Source organism: Taudactylus pleione, unplaced genomic scaffold (genome assembly GCF_031769625.1).
Source record: "Taudactylus pleione unplaced genomic scaffold, aTauple2 ptg000156l, whole genome shotgun sequence".
NCBI lineage: Eukaryota > Metazoa > Chordata > Amphibia > Anura > Myobatrachidae > Taudactylus > Taudactylus pleione.
The window spans coordinates 1,600,158-1,619,556 of record NW_028284558.1 but is presented as its reverse complement, the minus strand read 5'-3'; the positions used below and the strand labels follow the sequence as shown (position 1 = coordinate 1,619,556).

The following is a 19,399-nucleotide window of genomic DNA, read 5'->3' as shown; positions in this document are numbered from 1 at the left end:
CTCCGGTGGAGTCGGATGTGCGTGTTCGCGTCAGAGCTACCCCTCGGCCCAGCCAGTGGTGCTGGAGAATGAAAAGGAGTAGGGACCTATAGCAGGTGCGGATTTTATAAGAAGAGGTGCAGCCCTTCTGATTAGTAGCATGTAACCAAGCAATGTAACCGGGGTGGGGGAGACCCGTGATGTTAGAACCCTGTGCACATTGATGTAGTTGGTGGACCGCAGGTTGTAAAAGGGTCTGCCAGTGTTATAAGGATTATCAAACCAATGTGATTAACACAGAGGGGGAGAGGATTACAGTGGAGGAAGGGTCCAGCAAGAAAGGTGAGTCACCTGGGGGCCCACACGCTGCAGGGCAGGGCAGAGAGGCTGATCCGACAGGAGGGAGGCAGCACAGCAGGGAGAAAGTAATCAGGGCAGGCTGTGAGCAGACTGGTGTGGTCTGAGATGCAGGCCAGTCTCCAGGGCCGTTTTCAAAATGGCGGCCACCCGTGATTCGCGGCTCCGGCCACGGCAGCTTATAGGGGACCTCCCTCCACATACCTCCGGACCACCAGGGGAGTCCAGGGAGAGGACCAGAAGGTAGCACTGGTGATTGGAGCCAGTCGCGGCTAGTCGTGGTGCCGCCGACCCGCGGAGCTCCAAAATTGAGTCCCCGGCTTCAGAAGCAGGAGTAGGCCGCGATGCCGCGGGAGCCGGACAACACTCCCACAGCGCAGGTAAGAGTCCAGAGGGGTAGTAGGAGGTCAGGGGGTCTGAGGAGAACCACTGGGATAGCCGGGGCAGCGGTAATGGGGTGGTTAGAGGCAGCTTTCTGGAGAGCTCAGGAGTAACACCCACCTGTTTGTTTTTAAAGACATCACCTTTGAAATGAGTATCCCTAAACTCTAGGGATACCGGATTTGCATACAACCTTCTGTACAATTAAACCCTGTTATTAATAGCTACTGCTGTAGGTAGTGTCTTAGCCCCTGGGTTAGGACAGTTTCCCAAGTACTTGACCTTAGCCTGGAATGGCTGTAATTTGTCCTTACCAACCTTGTGTCCTGTGTGTGAGATATGAAGCACAACAGTTTAGTATAAATTAAACATGGCATGAATGAAACAGGGCACAACAATAAATCGTCCACATATTGTATCAGAACAGATCCACTGGCAGGTTGAAAAAGATTGTAAACAGTTGTATAAAGCCTGGGAGAAGATACTGGGGTTGTCTATGAAACCTTAGGGCAATACTGTCTGGTTTGGGAGTCCTACATTCTTCACTTTGCAGTGCTTACTTGGGTGTCCCACTTGGTTGCAGTTAAAGAATTTTTGTGAGTGGGATAGGTGATAAAGTTGTTGTGTGGGTTGAGCAGTGGGGAAAGGGTGAGGGTATGGGTAAGGATATTGAGGGAGAGGATATTGTGGGAGATATGGGGTTTGTGGATAGTTTGGGAATGTGGCTGTGTGTGGTAAGTGGGGTAGGGCTGCATTTGTGGTGGTGTGGGATTAGTGAGGACGTGTAACTGTTCAGGTGCAGGTGTAGGTGTGGGTGCATGTGTGTCTGGCTGTGATGTTACCGTTATTCCTTCTAGAGCTTGAATACTGACAGCCATTAGTTTCTCATTCTGGGTCTCTCTCTTTTTAGAGATGTTCTTGTCATGTTCAATTGCGGATTCTATGAGGGTGTCTACTGTGACTCCCCTCCAGCCAGGCTGTGAGGTCTGAACCCGGGTCTTTAGGTTCTCTTTAAGACCATCCATGAGTACAGTGACAATCATTCCCCTGTTGTGAGTGCTATCTTTAATATCTTCTAACCCAGAGTACTGGGTGATAGCCTGCAGAGCCCGGTCACAATAATCTTCGGCAGATTCACTCTGTTTTTGTTTTATGGTGAAGATTTTGTTCCAGTTAACTACTACTGGAAAATATACACCCAATTGAGTTACAATGCGGGAAATGTTACCTTGATTAATTTCGTCTGTTAAGGGAACATCTCCATCCAATACACAATCCGTGATAAATTTGGTCACGTCGATATTGCGTGGTAGACAGGCCCTTAACACCACTCGCCAATCTTTGTTGGTTGGTTCGTGAGAACTACCCAAATTTCTCAAAAATCTTTGAAATTTGGCAAATTCCTTTTTGGGATCGGGGAAATCATTTATTATGGAATTTAGCTCTGTTCTTGTCCAAGGACAATGTATTACTACTTCCCTTGTGGGCACTACTCCGTTCGCATCCGCATTCCCATTCGGAACAGTTATTGTCCGGATGGGATGCAGACCGGCCACACTGCTACTTTTGACCTTATTACCTGGCTGGAGGTTTGAAATGGCAGACATGACAATAGGCTCATCATCCACATCATAAACATTTTCCTTATGGTTACTTAAGAGAGGGTACAAATTACTTGTTACATTTTTATGGTTTTTTTCAATAACTGTACCTGCACCACCATCAACATAGGGCGGTGGTGGTGCGCGTGAACCTCTGGCAATACCTTCCACAACGCTACTTTGCTGCACGTGCGCACTATTTCGCGGCTCGCACCCATTGCAATCTAGCGCTGTGGGTGTACTTTCTGGTAATGCGTTCGCAATGCTAGTTTGCGTCGCTTGCACACCTTTAAGCCACACATCCCCTTCATGCTGCCATAATTTTAAACATTCATTATATTTTAACTTTTTCACTCGAGAACGCACCAAACAGATGTGAGCTCGGACATTGTTCAATACATCTTTATCAAAACTACCAATTCTGGGAAACTGCCTAACACTCTTCATCGTTATCTCAAACCATACGTCACAATACCTTATTGCATAAGCACCGTACTTAGTATGCATAATACGACGGGCCGATCCAATTGGCGCTTCCATTAGCAGCACATCATTGTCTAACATCTCTATTGTTTGCATAGCTCCCATCTTGGGACAACTCCTACGTTTTTCAATAAAGATTTAAACTGGTGAAAGATAGTCAAGATACTTTCACTTACCTGCAGACGCCTTGGAAAAAGGGTGTATCCACGAACCCTATTGAAGACCTCTAGATGCCTCCACTCACCTATGGAAGAAAGGCTGCTTCCATGCAGCAATCCCTTTTTCACTACGTTTCAACCGCTAGGGGGCAACAAAGTACCCTTTGTTTTCCAGTTTATTTCGTCCACCCTCTCACCAGTTCACAATCAAAGTTTAGCCAAAACTATGCGGTTCAATTATAGTGCTCAAATAAGCCTAACAGATTATCACACACTGATTACTGAATACTATAATCACACTGGGAGCCGAACCCTAACAAAAATATCAACCCATACACCTGCCTTGTGTAAAGTAAACGGTAAGCTGCTACCGAGTCACTAGGCCATTCGTTACGCCTAGCACTTAAGGGTCCTACGATATTTAGGTCCCGTGTTACACCCTAAACAAATACTCACAGGTACACACTTTTTTCCTGCGCAGAAAAATACACGTTAACCCAGTTATTGGCAACAATTGATAAAGTAATCTCAACGGCTTTGTTTAAAACACGTGGCAGCAAGACCGGAAATACGTATACGCTATTGTGCGACTAGTCACATACACAATAATGCGACTACTACACAACCGTATTATGACTTACACTTAGCTGCGTATGCAAAAATGCGTCTCAGCTGCGTATGCAAAAATGTGACCCAGCCGTGTACGCAATACTACGGCACCCCTTTTTAGCATGCAATTTTATCAATAAAGAAGAACAAACTTTTTCCTTTCTTGTACCTGGATTCTTATCATCGTACCTTGACTCACACGATAACGGATAGTGATCTCTCAGCATCAAGTGTTTGCAGGTAAACCCTGCGTGTGGCCACTCCACCCTTTGGTGAGAGATTGATAACCGTATGTTTATCGTGTGAATTGGTATCGTGACTTCACTCGATGAGCCCCCAACTAATGATATTGACTGTAAACCTCTGAACAATCCTGCCTAAACCTTCTAAACCTTTATACGCTCCTGCCTATACCTTCTAAGTTGACGCTATTTGCGCACGCAGTCATACAGAAAAATAATAACCTTCAGACATTGAAATGTGTTTCCAACGCACAAAGTGTAACATTCAACATAAAAACAGTAGGTTACACACTGTGATCTAAAGACAATTTAGCGCAAAGAAATTATACAGACCCAAGGTACAGTTATACATACGCACGCGCCCTGGAACCAGTTACCGGCATCAGCAAGAAACCTTCGTCAACAGCATCAGCAAGAACACTCCAGATTGAAGTCTGTACGCACATTTATACCATTGCAGGGATTGGGAATACAATAGATAAGTTTGGCGTGATTCCATTGGTTCTTCTTAAAGTTGTCTTGGTTACAGGATCAGTTATTGGACAATTTCAAATGGATACAAACGGTCTCCAACCTCCCTTTGTATCCTTTTCCCGCCGCATGCAAATCTAAGCTGCTAACATTACAACGTACATTTTAATGTTTTAACTCTCTACAGTCCATAAGTTGAGAATGCATGTTGCGATCTTCTCACCGATGATACCGGAAAAGCTGTTGAGACAGAGTAGATCAGTACGACACTAAACACGGTTTACTTATCATGTACTAAACCTTAGTTGTAGAAAACAGTCATTTCTTTACACGCTGGCATTGTGAATGAATCATGTAATAATAACCCTTTTGCGCTACGGAACTATTGCTTTGAGTGTATGTATGCAAGGGAGAACGACACTAAATAGCGTTGTGCGTCTGGGGGTCTGTGGGGTACTTAGCGAGCAACACTAAGCTGGAAAGGTATCTCTGAGTGTATGGGACAGTATTGGTTGTGTAGGGATCGTTAAAAAGCTGAACGTGCTAATAATTAGCTATTTTGCGTTGTGCACTGTTTAACATCGCGTGTATGTGAATGCAGGGAAAACACCACTAATTTGCTACTTTTTAGTGCTGTTCATATTTAAGTCTGTGGTGACTTTAATGTGTTGGAAAGTCATTTTTAATTATGTCAGACACCGTCGGTATGTGTTTGGGGAAGATTGTTAAAAAGCTGGCCGTGCTACTTATTAGCAATTTTGCGTTGTGTTTTGTGTACTATGTGGTTTTGACAAAATGGTGCTGTGTGATCTATTTCTAAAATGGAGTCTTGTCGCCATTCGCAAGATGGCGTCACTCCGATCTAATTTTAAAACTGATTCTGTCTCAGCCAATTATCCAGCTTCGACAAGACAAACACAGCAAAACTGGCTCTGGAACTCGACTGATCAACAGGAGACTGGAATAACCGGAAGCACGAGAAACTCCATCACCGGCATGGAGTGAAGGACTGGCTGGAATTTAACAGAAACAGGGCCCAACCAGAGCAAGCCTCCCTTATTGACAGACTAATGTGCACCTGGGCTGTGCAGACAGGAGAATCAATTAGTGTGCGCCTGATACTGCACACCGACAGGCAGTAATTAGTGCAGTGCCTCAGTAGCATCTAAGGCTGGAAACTGCAAACAATATGATCTGCTTAACTGGAGATCCTAACACCATTCAACAACAGAACGTTTTGTGCAAACTCTTTTCTGATGGCTTTTGGGTCTCGTCATAAATTTGTAAAGGGGACATGCTTTATTTCTCCACTCATTTTGTGCCTCCATGTTGCATTTGGTGGAGAAGTGTATTTCTTGTTGCACTCAATGCATTGTAATAAAGTTTCCCACAAACAAAATTGCCACATGTAAAAAAGTCAGTCTTTATCTTCCCTCGCTTTCATGACTACTCTAAGCTATAAATAAGTCTAAACCAGGCAGTATTGTAGAAGAACAATGAAAGTCGTGGAGGCATCGCTCAAGTTTGGAAAGTGGGAGTACAGCTACATCAATAAAGCAGATTTCAGTATTATGGGATCTATCTACCAATCTCCCCATTATCACAGCTAAAAGTGTCATTTTTCATCACTTATTGCTACAATTTACCATTATTTTATTATCATGGCAACTCATTTTTATATACAAAAAATAATATAGATCTAGAATAAATCTTATATCTATAGGCCCAGTTTGTCTGTCTATTTATGCCATTCTGAGTTGCATTTCATAGAACAGGTACAGTGGTAGTAGCTGATAAAAAGGCTAAAAGGCTTCCCATAGCTAATACTGTACTTACTGCCATCGGAGCTAGCTGCAGCAAAAAGGTGAATCCAAAAATAGCACTATTGCTAGCAAACATTACCATTTCCGCTGGCGATAGGACTTTTCCAACCTTGCATCAATACAGCCCTACATTTACAGAGCTCAGCTATTGAGTTTCATGCGTACATCATTTAGAATAAATAGGAAATATTATTTTCTGGTCTCTGCTGTTGAAAATTCAAACGTTTCTTACAGCGGCTCCGTTTCTGCAATAAAAGTTCTAACAATATAGCAATAGGTCCAGCAATATGGCGCAAATTCTAGAGCTGAAGAATTAACCTGAGTGAAAGTTTTAAAGTGCTAGTAGTGCTTCAGGGGATTATGCCACATTTAGAATGTTTGCATGGCTAAATTATATATATCTAAATGGTTAATTAATTAAATAACCTATCAGACCTCTTTACTTTAGCAGACTCAGCTAATATTAGATCTGTGTAAAGCGCTAAGCATTTAAATCATGGAGACATGTTGCTGGATGATGGGCAGAGGAGAGTGGGTGAATCAGAATGCCAGACAGAACAATGACAGCCTGAAGAGTAAATACCTCCCAATATTTAACGGAAGCATACCACATCACGCTGGGAGCATGTCAGTTCGCCTTGGGGCATATCACATCCGCTCGAGCAGCCCCTCTCCTAAAAACATCCCCTCTATGCAGAAAGCACTTGTGGTTCCCGCAGCACTGAAGGGGCATCGCTTAGTGAAACACATCTCCCATTTGTAAATGATCCTGGACAAAAGTCCAGGATACTGTATATTACAGTGTTGTACACATCATGACTGTTCTGGCTATAATGGTTAGCATTACTGCCTCACAGCACTGAGGTCTTGGGTTCAATTCCCATCACGGCCCTAATATTGTTAAGTTTGTATGTTCTCCCTATGCTTGCAATAGTTTCCTCCAGGCACTTCGGTTTCTCCCTACAATCCAAAAATATACTAGTAGGTTAATTGGCTTATGATAAAAATTCAGCCTAGTGTGTATATGAGTGTACATCTGGTAGGGAATATAGATTGCAAACTCCATTGGGACGGATGTGAATGGCTAAATATTCCCTGTAGATTGCTGCAGAATATGTATGCACTATATAAGTAACTGGTAATAAATATAGGGACAGTTGGCAGGTATGAGAGTATGGTATCCCTGGAAATCAGGGGAAGCCATGTTCATCCTGCCAACTGCTATACGGAACCAATGGGAAGTATCGCCTTCATGGAATCAAATTGAAAAACCATCACCATTGGGCTGAAAACATCGATGGTTACCACCCATTAGTTACTCATGGCCATTGCTGGACAAGAACCAATCTCTGACACCTCATTAGTACTGATTCAAAGGCCTTATACAGAGTTGTACACAATGTCGATGTTTTCGCGAATGGAGCGATTTTTTTTGCCACTGTGCATTCGTCTGAGTCGCACTGCACATGCGTAAAGGTACATAGTTGCACGCTGTGAGTCTTTAATCACAGTGTGATTGACAGGCAGGGAAAGTTTGGGAGTGGCAGCGGGGATTGTTGGCTAAAAGCGTAGGCGTGTCTCGACCGCTTCACATGCTGCGTCTGCGATCCTGTAGTGCAGTTAACATGGCTCTGGTGTCTCAATTACGGTGGCCATTTTAAGTGACCATAGGCTTGTTTATGGAGTCGATGTTTGCATGATCTGTGTCCGATGCAGTCCTGATTGTTGTATATTTTCACACATCCACAACTGGTAAAATCGCAGCTGTGGCAGCAATAGTCTACAAGACATGAATCAGGCCCCATGCCCTTTTATGAGGATCAGACCCTCTGTCCCTTAAAATTATACCTTGGTCTTTCCACTTCAGTACAAAACCAGGCACACTAATGTGCCTGATCCCTACTGCCATGAGAGCACCTGCATATGCTGAACACCTCCCATAAGCGTGTGGAATCTGTTTCACTTCTTCAGAAGCTGCCATCTGACCTATAAATCCATGTGCTGCCCTATAAAACCAGGGGGAATTACACAAAAGTGCATTTGTGCTGCAATTTCACACTTTTGCAAGGTAGGTAATGACTATTAACCTTTTGGTTTGTTTCAATAACTGCCCATATATATAACCAATGTAAATATGTGTGCAATTCTAGTTTGGTCCCATATACATGCTAAAGACATTTTGATAAATAACACTATGGGCCAAATGTAATAGGGTGAGAGTTTAGAAAAGTGAGAGTTTCTGACACTTTTTAAACTTTGCCAATGTAATAGAGTCCAAAAACAAAGTAACAGAGTGAACTTGCATGTTTTTTTACACTTACAAAACTGTCATGATTTAAAATCTCATTCAGATGTTTTCCCATTTTGAAGATAAAACATTTTTGAACTCTCCCCCTATTACATTTGGCCCTATATTTCTGAAATATGTCTTTGGGAAAAGAAACTTAGCTCAAAGTGACATCTAGTGGTTGTTTGGTGAACAGTCAGCAAGTTCAAAATTGTTTATCCTGTAGCCCAGAAACTTTGAAGTCAAGCCTATATATTATATGAATCAAAGGTCACAATTTTAAGTAATTGTCTAATTAGGTTTATACTGCAAGGTCAAGTAGGGTCCGTTTTCCCCGGAATCCACCGAAGCTTCACCCAGGGACCAGAATTTTCAGGTCTCCCCTGGAGGGAGGATATCAGAGGTTTAAGGAGATGGAAAAAATTCTCTTCCCCAGCCAATATCACAGAGCAAAAAACAATTATCAACAAAAATAAATAATGCTACCTGTAAGATACAGATGACCTGAGATGAGCTAGATTTCCTATTTTGATTGGCTGAAATGGTTTTGTTGTACTACTTAAAAACAGGGCTTAGCTGACCACCACCACTCAGGGCCGGCTCTAGGGGTGTTTGACCAGTGCGGTCGCACAGGGGCGCCACCCGTAGAGGACGGCACCCCTCCCCAGCATCCCTATTTCAGCGGGACAGTATTGTCCCGCTGTTCCACACGCGGGCCGAAGTGGCCCGCGGGTGATCAAATCGGGAGGCTGTCGGACCCCCAGAGAGTGTTCGCGGCAACCATTCACTGACGGGAGAGGGCTGGGGGAAGCCCAGCCAGTGACAGAGTGCTGGACTTTACCCCCAGCCTGACGTTATTTGGGGGCGTGCCATGCGGGCACGCCTCCAAATAACGTCACACAGGGGGCGTGGTCTATGGTAGTTAGGCCATGCCCCCAAATTCAGTCGCGCGAGGTTAGGGCGCTCTTTCAAGAGCTGGCACAGGGTGCTCAGAACCCTGTAGTCGGCCCTGCCACCACTTCAGAGGTGGTGGAGGATTTCAGATTGGGGGGAAGGGGGAAGTAACAGGCCACACCCGCACTCCACCATGACTCCTCCTCCAGTCACGCCCCCAACAGACAACTGCCTATAGGGATTATAGAGGCAAGAATATGCTGTTTTTTTCTTCTACATTTTCCTTACTAGTAATTAAATATATCATAGAATTATACTGTAGGTGCATTGATGCAGATAGCAGCCACTAGTAACTTCTGATGTTGATAGAGTGCTACCTACTTATCTGTTCATTTAAGGTAGCCATCAATTCAAAACCAATATGATATAAAGTGTAATATATTATTTACACTGTATTACTGTATGGTGACTCATCTTTTGCTAATTACAATATTACTTTTATCTACAGATTGTCCTAAGCCGCCGAACATTCCAATGATCCTACTGGGTGTCTCTATCACTATTGTGTTGATCGGTATTGTGTTGCTGTGTTTATGGAAACTTTTTGTGTCATTTCACGATCGCAAAGAAGTTGCTAAATTTGAAGCAGAAAGGTTGAAAGCCAAATGGGATTCGGTATGTATAGATATAACTTGCTGATCCTCATACTGTTGTATGTAAAAAACAAATGTATAATTTTGCAAGATGATGATATACTGTACCGGGTACAGTATGTGATCCCTGCTCTAAAAAACTTGTTCAATACTAGTAATATAAAGTGAATTGCTAATAATCAAGCATTTCCTTTAAGAGTTTCTGTGAAGGCAGTGTAAGGAAAAAGTCTGTCATTTTTCAAATGCAGTATATTTTAGATATGGTGTGCCAAAGTTACATGAGCTGATCTGAGAAGCCTTACAATCCAGATAATAGATCCAATACCTGTATACACCCACCTCCTCTCATTTTACATTACAAAATTAAATATAAAGGCAGTGACCATAACTGCTATTCCAAGAACTATCTGCTTACTACTTCATGTGCCACATGACTGTGGTTGCCATAGTAATCATATGACAAACTCTGAGTTTATAAAGTTCCTTTTGGCATAGGTTCTACCAATTCTACCAAACTATTCATCTTCATGTAAGAGGGGTGCGGTGCAGTGCCTGCTGCCGTGCAGGTGTACTTCTGTTTTTTACCTTGCGTCACACCCTCTCACCTTCAGGCCGTATGTTGAAAAGACAGTCCTGGAATTCCCAAACAGAACACAGACAAGATGACCTAGGAGGAAGGAAATGATGTGAGAACCGTTCTTTCTTACATCGACCGACACGCCCTAACAGACCAAGGGATAGATTTGGGTTTTAAGTGAAGATCATCACTGGCACTTTTGGCCTCAGATCCCGAGTTTTCACCTATAGGTACTCGCGCACCAGGTGAAGACCCGACCTTGCACCGGGATGCAAGCCCCACTGTACGCCCTGAAGGAAGGTAGACAGAAAGAAACAAACAGACAGTGAGAGACAGTACGTACAGATATTGCTCACCGTGTACACTCTTGCTCTTCATCCGCTCACTTGCCTACAAGTCCCTGTAAGGAGAGTTCCCTTTTTATATCAATGGCTTAGGTCTATGGGCCTGCCTAATGGTGGGGCTCAGGTAGTGGCCTGGGCCTAATGCCCAGGGCCACTTTATTCAGGGCTCAGGCCTATGGGCCTGCCTGACTGTGGGCTTAATAAGTGGCCTGGGTCTAATACCCAGGCCACCTTATGGTTTGAGTGGCTCGGGCAGGCTTTAGTCCCTTTAGTGACCTGGGCCTAGTATCCAGGTCACTCATACCTAATTAAGGGCAAACACTTCTATTGGGCCTAATGCCCGCTACTGAGCCAGGGCCTTGTGCCTGCCTATGAGCCCACGGGCCTAGTGCTTGACAGTGCCCCACGGGCATAATGCCCGACATCCCTGGTGGTCTAGGGAGGGGGTATATGGTGGGCCTCATGGAGGGCCTACATGCCACTTTGGAAGAGGCTGTGGGAGGGAGCTTCATTAGCTCTTTTACTTTCCACCCCTGCAGTCCTCTCCGGTCCTCAGCCGCATTCTTCTGCCGCTGGCCCGTCCTGGCCAGCGGCGCCGCCTCTTCTACTCTTCTTTCAGCCAGTGCCGCTTGTCTTCTTTCTTGACAGCGGCATCTTCTGGCCTCTTCCGCGGCCGCCGGAACTCTTGCCGCGCCTTCTGTCTTCTTTGCTTCGGGAGGTCTTCTCTCCTCCCACTTTGCCACCGGACTGAAGTTTCCCGCTCAGTGGTGTTTTGTGAGTGGGCGGGGCTATGATGCAGCAAGCTGCGATTGGCTCATCGTGTCTGCCTCCTATTGGCTGCTGGCCCGTGAGCCGTGTTCAACTCGCGGCCAGAGTCAAACACCTGCCGCCGCTGGGCAGCGGGCTACATTAAGCCCGAACCCAGAGCCAAGTACGAACCGCTGCACCCGACACTTGACCGGCGCTGGGAACAGATACTCTGTCCCAGCACCAGCTACCCGCCGCCTCTGCTTACTCGGCGCTGGGAGCAGACACAGCATCCCAGCGCCAGCCGCCGATGTGTCCCGCAGGGGACACATCGCTACTTGTTGTGCCGATGCTGGGATCAGCCACTTGATCCCAGCATGACTTTCCACATTCATTTGCAATGAACTTTTCATAAATTTGAATCCATTTGACTAAGTGGTATTGACTTTTCAATTGGTAGAACCTACGACAAAAGTAACTTTCTAAACTCCAGATTTATAATGAGAGGTTCTGGTTTCCTCTCTTCCTTTTAAAGGCAGCAAACACTACTAATCGGTAAACCACCTGCCTAATATTTAGAGATGTGCAGTTTGGTTTTACTCGGATATGTTCGGATCTCAAAAATGGCATCATTTTGGCTATCCGGCTGTCACGTGTTTTGGATTGCCAGTAAGAGAAATCCGAACCGAATAAAACCGAACCTGCACATCTCTACTATTATTATGTAGGTCCCCCACATGCCGCCAAATCAGCTCTAACCCATCAAGGTATGGACTTCTCTGAAGGTGTCCTGTGGTATCTGGCATCAAGACATTAGCAAAAGATCCTTTAAGTCCTGTAAGGTGCGAGGTGGGGCCTTCATGGCTCTGTATTGTTTTTCCAGCACATCCCACAGATGCTCGATTGGATTGAACTCTTGGGGTAAGTATGGGTACTCTGCAATGTCTGCGGCTACACAGCCCCATAAGCAGCAAACTGCCATGCACTGTGTGTTCTGACACCTTTCTATCATAGTCAGCATTAACTTTTTCATCAGTTTATGCTACAGTAGCTCTTCTGTGTAATCGGACCAGTCGGGCTAGCCTTCGCTCTCTTTGTGCAATTTTGGGCACCCATGATCCTGTCCCCGGTTCACCAGTTGTCCTTCTTTTGGACCACTTTTGTTAGGTACTAGCCACTGCATACTGAGTACACCCCACAAGACCTGCCATCTTCCAGATGCTCTGACCCAGTCGTCTAGCCATCACAATTTGGCCATTGTCAAAGTCGCTCAGATCCTTATACTTGCCCATTTTTCCTGTTATAAGATTAAGAGACAAAGCGCTATGTTAAAATCAATAATGTGTAATGCAATACCATGTGAAAAATAAAAAAGCCACCATAAAAACAATTAGGACAAATGTTTATAGCCTCTTTTGTGGGATGTGTGCAGCTCCATTTTTTTGCTTATGAAGGATTCTTATGTGAAGCCGTCTGGAGTAATGCTTTCTTCTCCGGGCAAGATGCACTGGACCCTGAGCTAAAGCTGTCCCTAAGTTCCTATCTTAGGTGCAGCGCAATCTTCTCCCGGCTGGTCTCCTCGTGCATCCATCGGGTCACTTCCGCTATGACCTCTTTGTGAACTCTATTTCTCCGAAGTCCATAGAATCCACAGGGATACCATGGGGTGTTTGTGGTTGGAGTGATCTGGGCACCAAACAGTTAAAGCTTTAGCATTGTTCCTACTTCCAACACATCAAATTCAAGAACTGACTTCACTTGCTTCCCTATATAACCCAACCCTTGACAGGAGCCATTGTTACAAGATAATCAATGTTATTCACTTCACCTGTCAGTGGGATCTAATGATATGGCTGATGGATATAAATCCGGCAGTGGGAGGGCGTGAATTCCTTTTCTCAAACTTTGTAAACCCTGTATAATTATAAATCATTGACAGCAGATAAAAGAAACAAAACAAAGGTAAATACCAATATTCTTCTTATAGACACCCCAGTGGTTTATGTTAAAAACCAGAAGAAAAAAATAAATAAAAATTCTACGGATGTTGGAGCTGTAAAATAAATCTGTCTTTTTTTTTTCTTTCAGGGAGGAACAAACCCACTGTACAAAGGTTCCACCACTACATTTAAAAATGTTACCTACAAACGACAAGAAAAGAGAAGAGATGGCGCAGTGTGACAACTACATGTTACTTAAGAAGGTTAATGTGTTGGAGGATGCTCCCCGGAATATTAGGCAGCCGTGAAATCAATAGTTCTAGTGCTATAACCTTTATGAAATAACAGTTTCTCAGTCACATGTCTAGCTTGGGACTGTGCACACATTAGAGAGGTTACCGAAAGCCAAGCAGTTACTAAAAACAAATACAATGTTGCACTAGTATTACTGACAAGTTTCCAAACATGGGTCATCTTAGTAATGTCACACTAGGGCAGAAAGCGCTTCGGGGATAACATGTTGGCAGCTATTTTCTGTATAAGGACAAGAATCTAAGAAGCAGTGTTAGTGCACTCTCTGACAGGGACCTAATAGGGAGCTATAATAAGATACCTCCTTCTGTCCTTGGGAAGTTACTACTGCTGCTTTGTCTGTGGCTGTGACAGAGCACAAAACTACAAATCGTTATAGCATACAGGTCTATTGATGACCTTGAACATGGGCATTCCCTATGATGTTCCAAGGAAGTTCATATGTAGACAAGGAAGGACAGAGACATTACTTGGCCAGATGACCAACACTGACAAAAAATATCTCCCTAGTTTTGAAATCTTCTTGAATCTACTGATAAATATAAACTGGATCTACAGGCTATAACAATGCACAAAATTAATTTGATATTTAGTGTTCCTTATGCTTGTACTAATCAGAAATAGGGGTGAAATATGTAACCTGCAGTGAAATATACCCTAAAGATTTAGAGCACCAAATGTATGTTTAAGTAATTCAGAAGTATGGGTAGAGGATGTGTATATAGCTCTGTAGCCAATCAGAGCATTAGAACATTCAGGTCAGGACCAATAAGCATGCAGAGGTTTATTGCACTCTTAGGCCTAGTCAAACAATTGACAGCAGAATGTTTTGCAACGTAAAGATTAACAGAGCCAACTGCATTAGACAAAGGAACAAAACATGTGTAAAATGCACCAATTGATATAGTTTGTGCGTCCACTTTGTTCTATCAAAACTGATTAGGAATGGTATCCATTGAACAAATTTTGTAGCAATTCTCAGTTAAAGTCAGTAATGATTATCTTGCTTTTATGCCAAATATGCAGCTTTTGTAAGGACTGGGTGATCACTTCTCGCTTATTCAGTTTATTAATTCTCGTAAACACCATGGCCAAATTTACTCCTCGAGCTACCATAAAGCAATGTAATGGAAGCAAATACATTTACATTTATTTTTGCATGTAGGGAAAATACTGCTGCGTCGCATGTAGCATACAAACACTAGGCAGCTTTATTTTACACTGCTGTTTAGGACACGCCACTACCAACCGTTAATCTGTCCACGCAACTTAAATCTACCCCTTTCAGTACAACATGGCAAGGTGCAAATTTAACTCCACCATTACTTAATTCTACTTATCCAAAATTCTAATTCTCCACCATTACCTAATTCTACTTATCCAAAATTCTAATTCTCCACCATTACCTAATTCTACTTATCCAAAATTCTGATTCTCCATCATTACCTAATTCTTCTTAGCCAAAATTCTAATTCTCCACCATTACCTAAAGGGGCCTATCCATTAGCAGATAACATGAACGATTGAACGATATATCGTTCAATCGTTCATTATATCTGCTAATGGATAGGCCCTGAACGATGACAGATGCGCACTCCCACGGCCGATAAATCGCATCTATCATCTCTCCAACATGTTGGTCAATTATCGCATATAGCTGTACAATATTAGCAATATTGTGCAGTTTATATGCCATAAACGATGAACGACGAACACCGAAAGATATTAGCAGCGGCTACAGAGCGCTGCAGAGAAAAAAATCCACTCCCTGAATGATGTCATGCAATATCATTCATCGTTCGTCATTTGCCAAAATCTGTCATGTACATGACAGATATCGTTCAGCACAGCCACCGGAATTTTCAAGGGATATCTTTTGTCTTTCACTGCTTAGAAATACATCTGCTAATGGTTAGGCCTCTTAACTCTACTTATCCAAAATTCTCATTCTCCACCATTACCTAATTCTACTTATCCAAAATTCTAATTCTCCACCATTACCTAATTCTACTTATCCAAAATTCTAATTCTCCACCATTACCTAATTCTACTTAGCCAAAATTCTAATTCTCCACCATTACCTAATTCTGCTTATCTGCAATTCTAATTCTCCACCATTACCTAATTCTACTTATCCAAAATTTTAATTCTCCACCATTACCTAATTCTACTTATCCACAATTCTAATTCTCCACCATTACCTAATTCTACTTATCCACAATTCTAATTCTCCACCATTACCTAATTCTATTTATCCACAATTCTAATTCTCCACCATTACCTATCTCTACTTATCCTCGTCGCTAACGAGGTTGGTACACACTAGACATTGTATAGTGTAGTGTGTACCTACACTTTCCTCAAGAGTGATCCATTAGAATCACTCCCAGGGCCCCCCCCCCGCACCCTCCCCGCGGCTCCAGAATGCGCTGGCCGACAGTCGTGTATGCACATAGGGACTCCCGGGTCATAAACCCGGAAGTTCCCACACCGCAAAGGGCAGTTCTTATTGGGAGAGCTGTCCTTTGCTTAAATGTAAACGCATATGGCGGTACTAAATGCCGGTATGCATGCGATGATTGGAGGGATGCATTGCAATTCTTGATGCATCCTTCCCCTTTTCTTGTATTAGTGAAATTCAATTAAAATTTAAAGGAAAGTAACTGATGCCAGCAAAGAGTTCTATTGGATACTTTTCTATTGGTTCATTTGTAAAAATGTTTTTAGAGAAAAATATTTGTTTAGTCATTTTTCCTTTTGCACCAGGATTACAAACTGTCCTGTGACATTTTGCCATCTCTGTCCCGTCCCCTGTAACAAGTGCAGACATTCTGTCATCATTGGCAAACATGAACACACAATTGCCGAATTTGTGGGACTCCCCTCCTGGATATCCTGGTCACAAAGGGCAACTGTAGAGGACTTGATGCCAGGAATCACAGGCACAGCCTGTGCTGCAAATAACACGATTTGCTGCATTTTACAGCATGAGTTTGGGCTTCAATGATGTCATTCCCAGTGTATCACATCATAAAAGCACCGTCCACTTATGCAGTGAAGTGAACGGGATGCCGGAGGGTCGTCTGCTCTTGAGAGTGGAAATGCGTTAGTCTCGTAGCCGTCCCAGGATTGTAGGCGTAACATCTTATGCTGCATTCATAAAAACATTGCAGCGTTTAGACAGAAAATACTTTTACCTTAAATAACGTTAAGAAGATCATTGCTGACTCATAAACAGTTTTGCAACATGCCTGTTTGTCAGCTTCTCATGTGATTTTTTTTTTAGGCTATGTACCCACTGGCATTAAATTATGCACATAATTTGCATTTTTAACAAAAGTTAAGAGCATGTGACTGCTTGTTAAAGTAAAAAATCACTGTAACAAATTGTGCTGCACTGTGATGCCTTATATTAAATAATTCTTGTGCTATTTCAGTTAATCTGATACAGTTAGAAACTTACATTCAGCTCAATGGGAGTATATTATAAATACAATGAGCAGCACTAATAAGCATTTACTTGATTTGCCATAGACTCATTAAAAAAAAAAATGATTTTGGTGGGTGTTCCTGGGAGAACTCGGGAGTGGTTAAGCTTGCGCGGTCATGTCGCGGGTGCGTCCCTGACAGCCGCTGCATCTGCAGTACCACTGACACAGGGTGCCATGTTCAACAGAGAAACTGCACCTGCCATAGGGCTGGTGAAAGCTTCGGTGGTGCACTGATGGTGCATCTAAAGAAGCTCCAAGACGGATTAGCTCCAAGTGGGCGTCTCAGTATGAACAGAATTGGTCAAGGCATTAGCATAAAGATGCAGACACGGCTGCGGCAAACAATGCAGCTGCGGCTGTATCTACGACCACTCCTATATCAGGCCGTAGATGCGTAATAAATTCATATCAATCACATACATAAATGCAGTGCAGTTTGTATGTGGGTTTTACTTCTGGCCTAACATGTGTTACAAAATGCATGCATTCTAAATGTACCTCATTCTTTTCTAACACAATTTAAAATACATATTTTTGTTTTCACAAAAAAAATCTTTTTAAATTTACTCAAATGTGTCAATCTCTGATTAATGACTGTTAATAGTTATTATTGCTGAATAGTTGTTTGTTTTTTGTACCTAAAGCTGCGTAAGTTTTATAGTGAGACAGCAAAACCCTGTTAAATGGAGTGAAATGATTTTGTGAATGGGAGTGTAAGAACATTTCTTTATGACTGTAGATTTTAACTTAACACTACTGTACAAAAAAAAGAGCATTGACTACTGAAGTTATTGTGTTATCATTCATACTTTGTTTCAACGGATAACTGTTATTCAGATTTATTGCAATTTAATAATGTTTTATATATTTTTTAATGTTTTGACCATAGGCTGGTCCTTAATTGAGGTCAAGATATTGATTTTTAGCACCTGTTTCTGTATTTTGTTTGTGGATGAATTGATTTCAAATAAACACAACTTGAAAGTGTAATTGTGTTTTTTTTTCTTTTTGCTCCTAAACAATGATGACCGAGTCCAAACACAGGAGGTTACCTAGGGTTACAGCTCTACCTTTATCGAACAAGTACTGACACATTATGTTTTTCATGTAGCTATGAGCATTTAACCTCACATACAACAATTACCAAGTGTATGTATTAAGGGGTTGTTTATGAAATGCTGACGGCCGGCAAGCCGTCTGACTAAATGCCGCCGCCGCAAGCCCGAGCGCTGAAGACAGAGCCGGTCCTAGCCAAATTAGCCCTAGGCAAGATTTTGGTAGTGCCCCCCTATGGGATCCTGAAAAAGTGTGTGGCCTCACAGAAGGGGCGTGATCTCATTGTGCTGTGCCCCCTTTCCCCATTGTGCTGCGCTCCCAGCACCCCTCACCCAGCACAGATCATAGCATAGCACCCATCACAGTACCCTTCTCCCAGCACAGATCACAGCACAGTAGCCTCACCCAGCAACCCTGTTCCCAGCCCAGCACAGAGCACAGCACTCCTCACCCAGCAAAGCATCCTTCACTCCTCTCCCTGCACAGTACCCGAGCCTTCCACTAGCCGTCGTCCAGGTGCCCCATCCCCGCAAACTTAGGCTTAGGCAGCCTTGGGTGCCCATAAGCACTCCAAATGTCATATGCATTTGCTTAATTTGTCTATGCCTAGGGTCGGCTATGGCTGAAGATCCCGACTGGGGATGATAGGTACCCTATCCCTTCCCTCACACCCCCCCCTAATCCTACCTTAGTAGTGCCTAACTCTAACCTCCCCCGGTGGAGGCAAACCCTGACCTCCCCCCCGGGGGTGCCTAAACATAACCCCCCCTCCCCGCACCCTAAACCTAACCCTCCCAGGGTGGTGCCTAATCCTCCCTCCCTGCTCCCTAAACCTAACCCTCCCGGGGTGCCTCAACCTAACCCTCTCCTCCACTCGCGGCTAAGTGCTAACATTGCCCGGCTTATCTTCATTCGGAAAGCCGTCTGTCTAGATTCCGGCATTGGGATCCAGGCGGGTATCGGGATTTCGACTCCTGTCTTTAGTCCCACATTG

The 19,399-nt window shown here is 43.5% G+C and overlaps 1 protein-coding gene across 2 annotated transcripts in view; it reads left to right on the top strand.

The window, feature by feature from the left end:
- Positions 1–18,339, top strand: part of ITGB6 (integrin subunit beta 6) — a 124,456-nt gene extending 106,117 nt beyond the window's left edge. Inside the window, exons 14-15 of one of the 2 annotated variants that reach the window (XM_088474806.1) lie at positions 9,794–9,960; positions 13,695–18,339. In XM_088474806.1, the coding sequence (XP_088330932.1) occupies positions 9,794–9,960; positions 13,695–13,787 (260 nt within the window). In that variant the 3' untranslated portion in view covers positions 13,788–18,339. Of the gene's footprint in view, positions 1–5,170; positions 5,451–9,793; positions 9,961–13,694 lie in introns of those variants that run through there. The other variant, XM_088474807.1, reaches the window with a different exon arrangement.
- Positions 18,340–19,399: the final 1,060 nt, after the last annotated feature.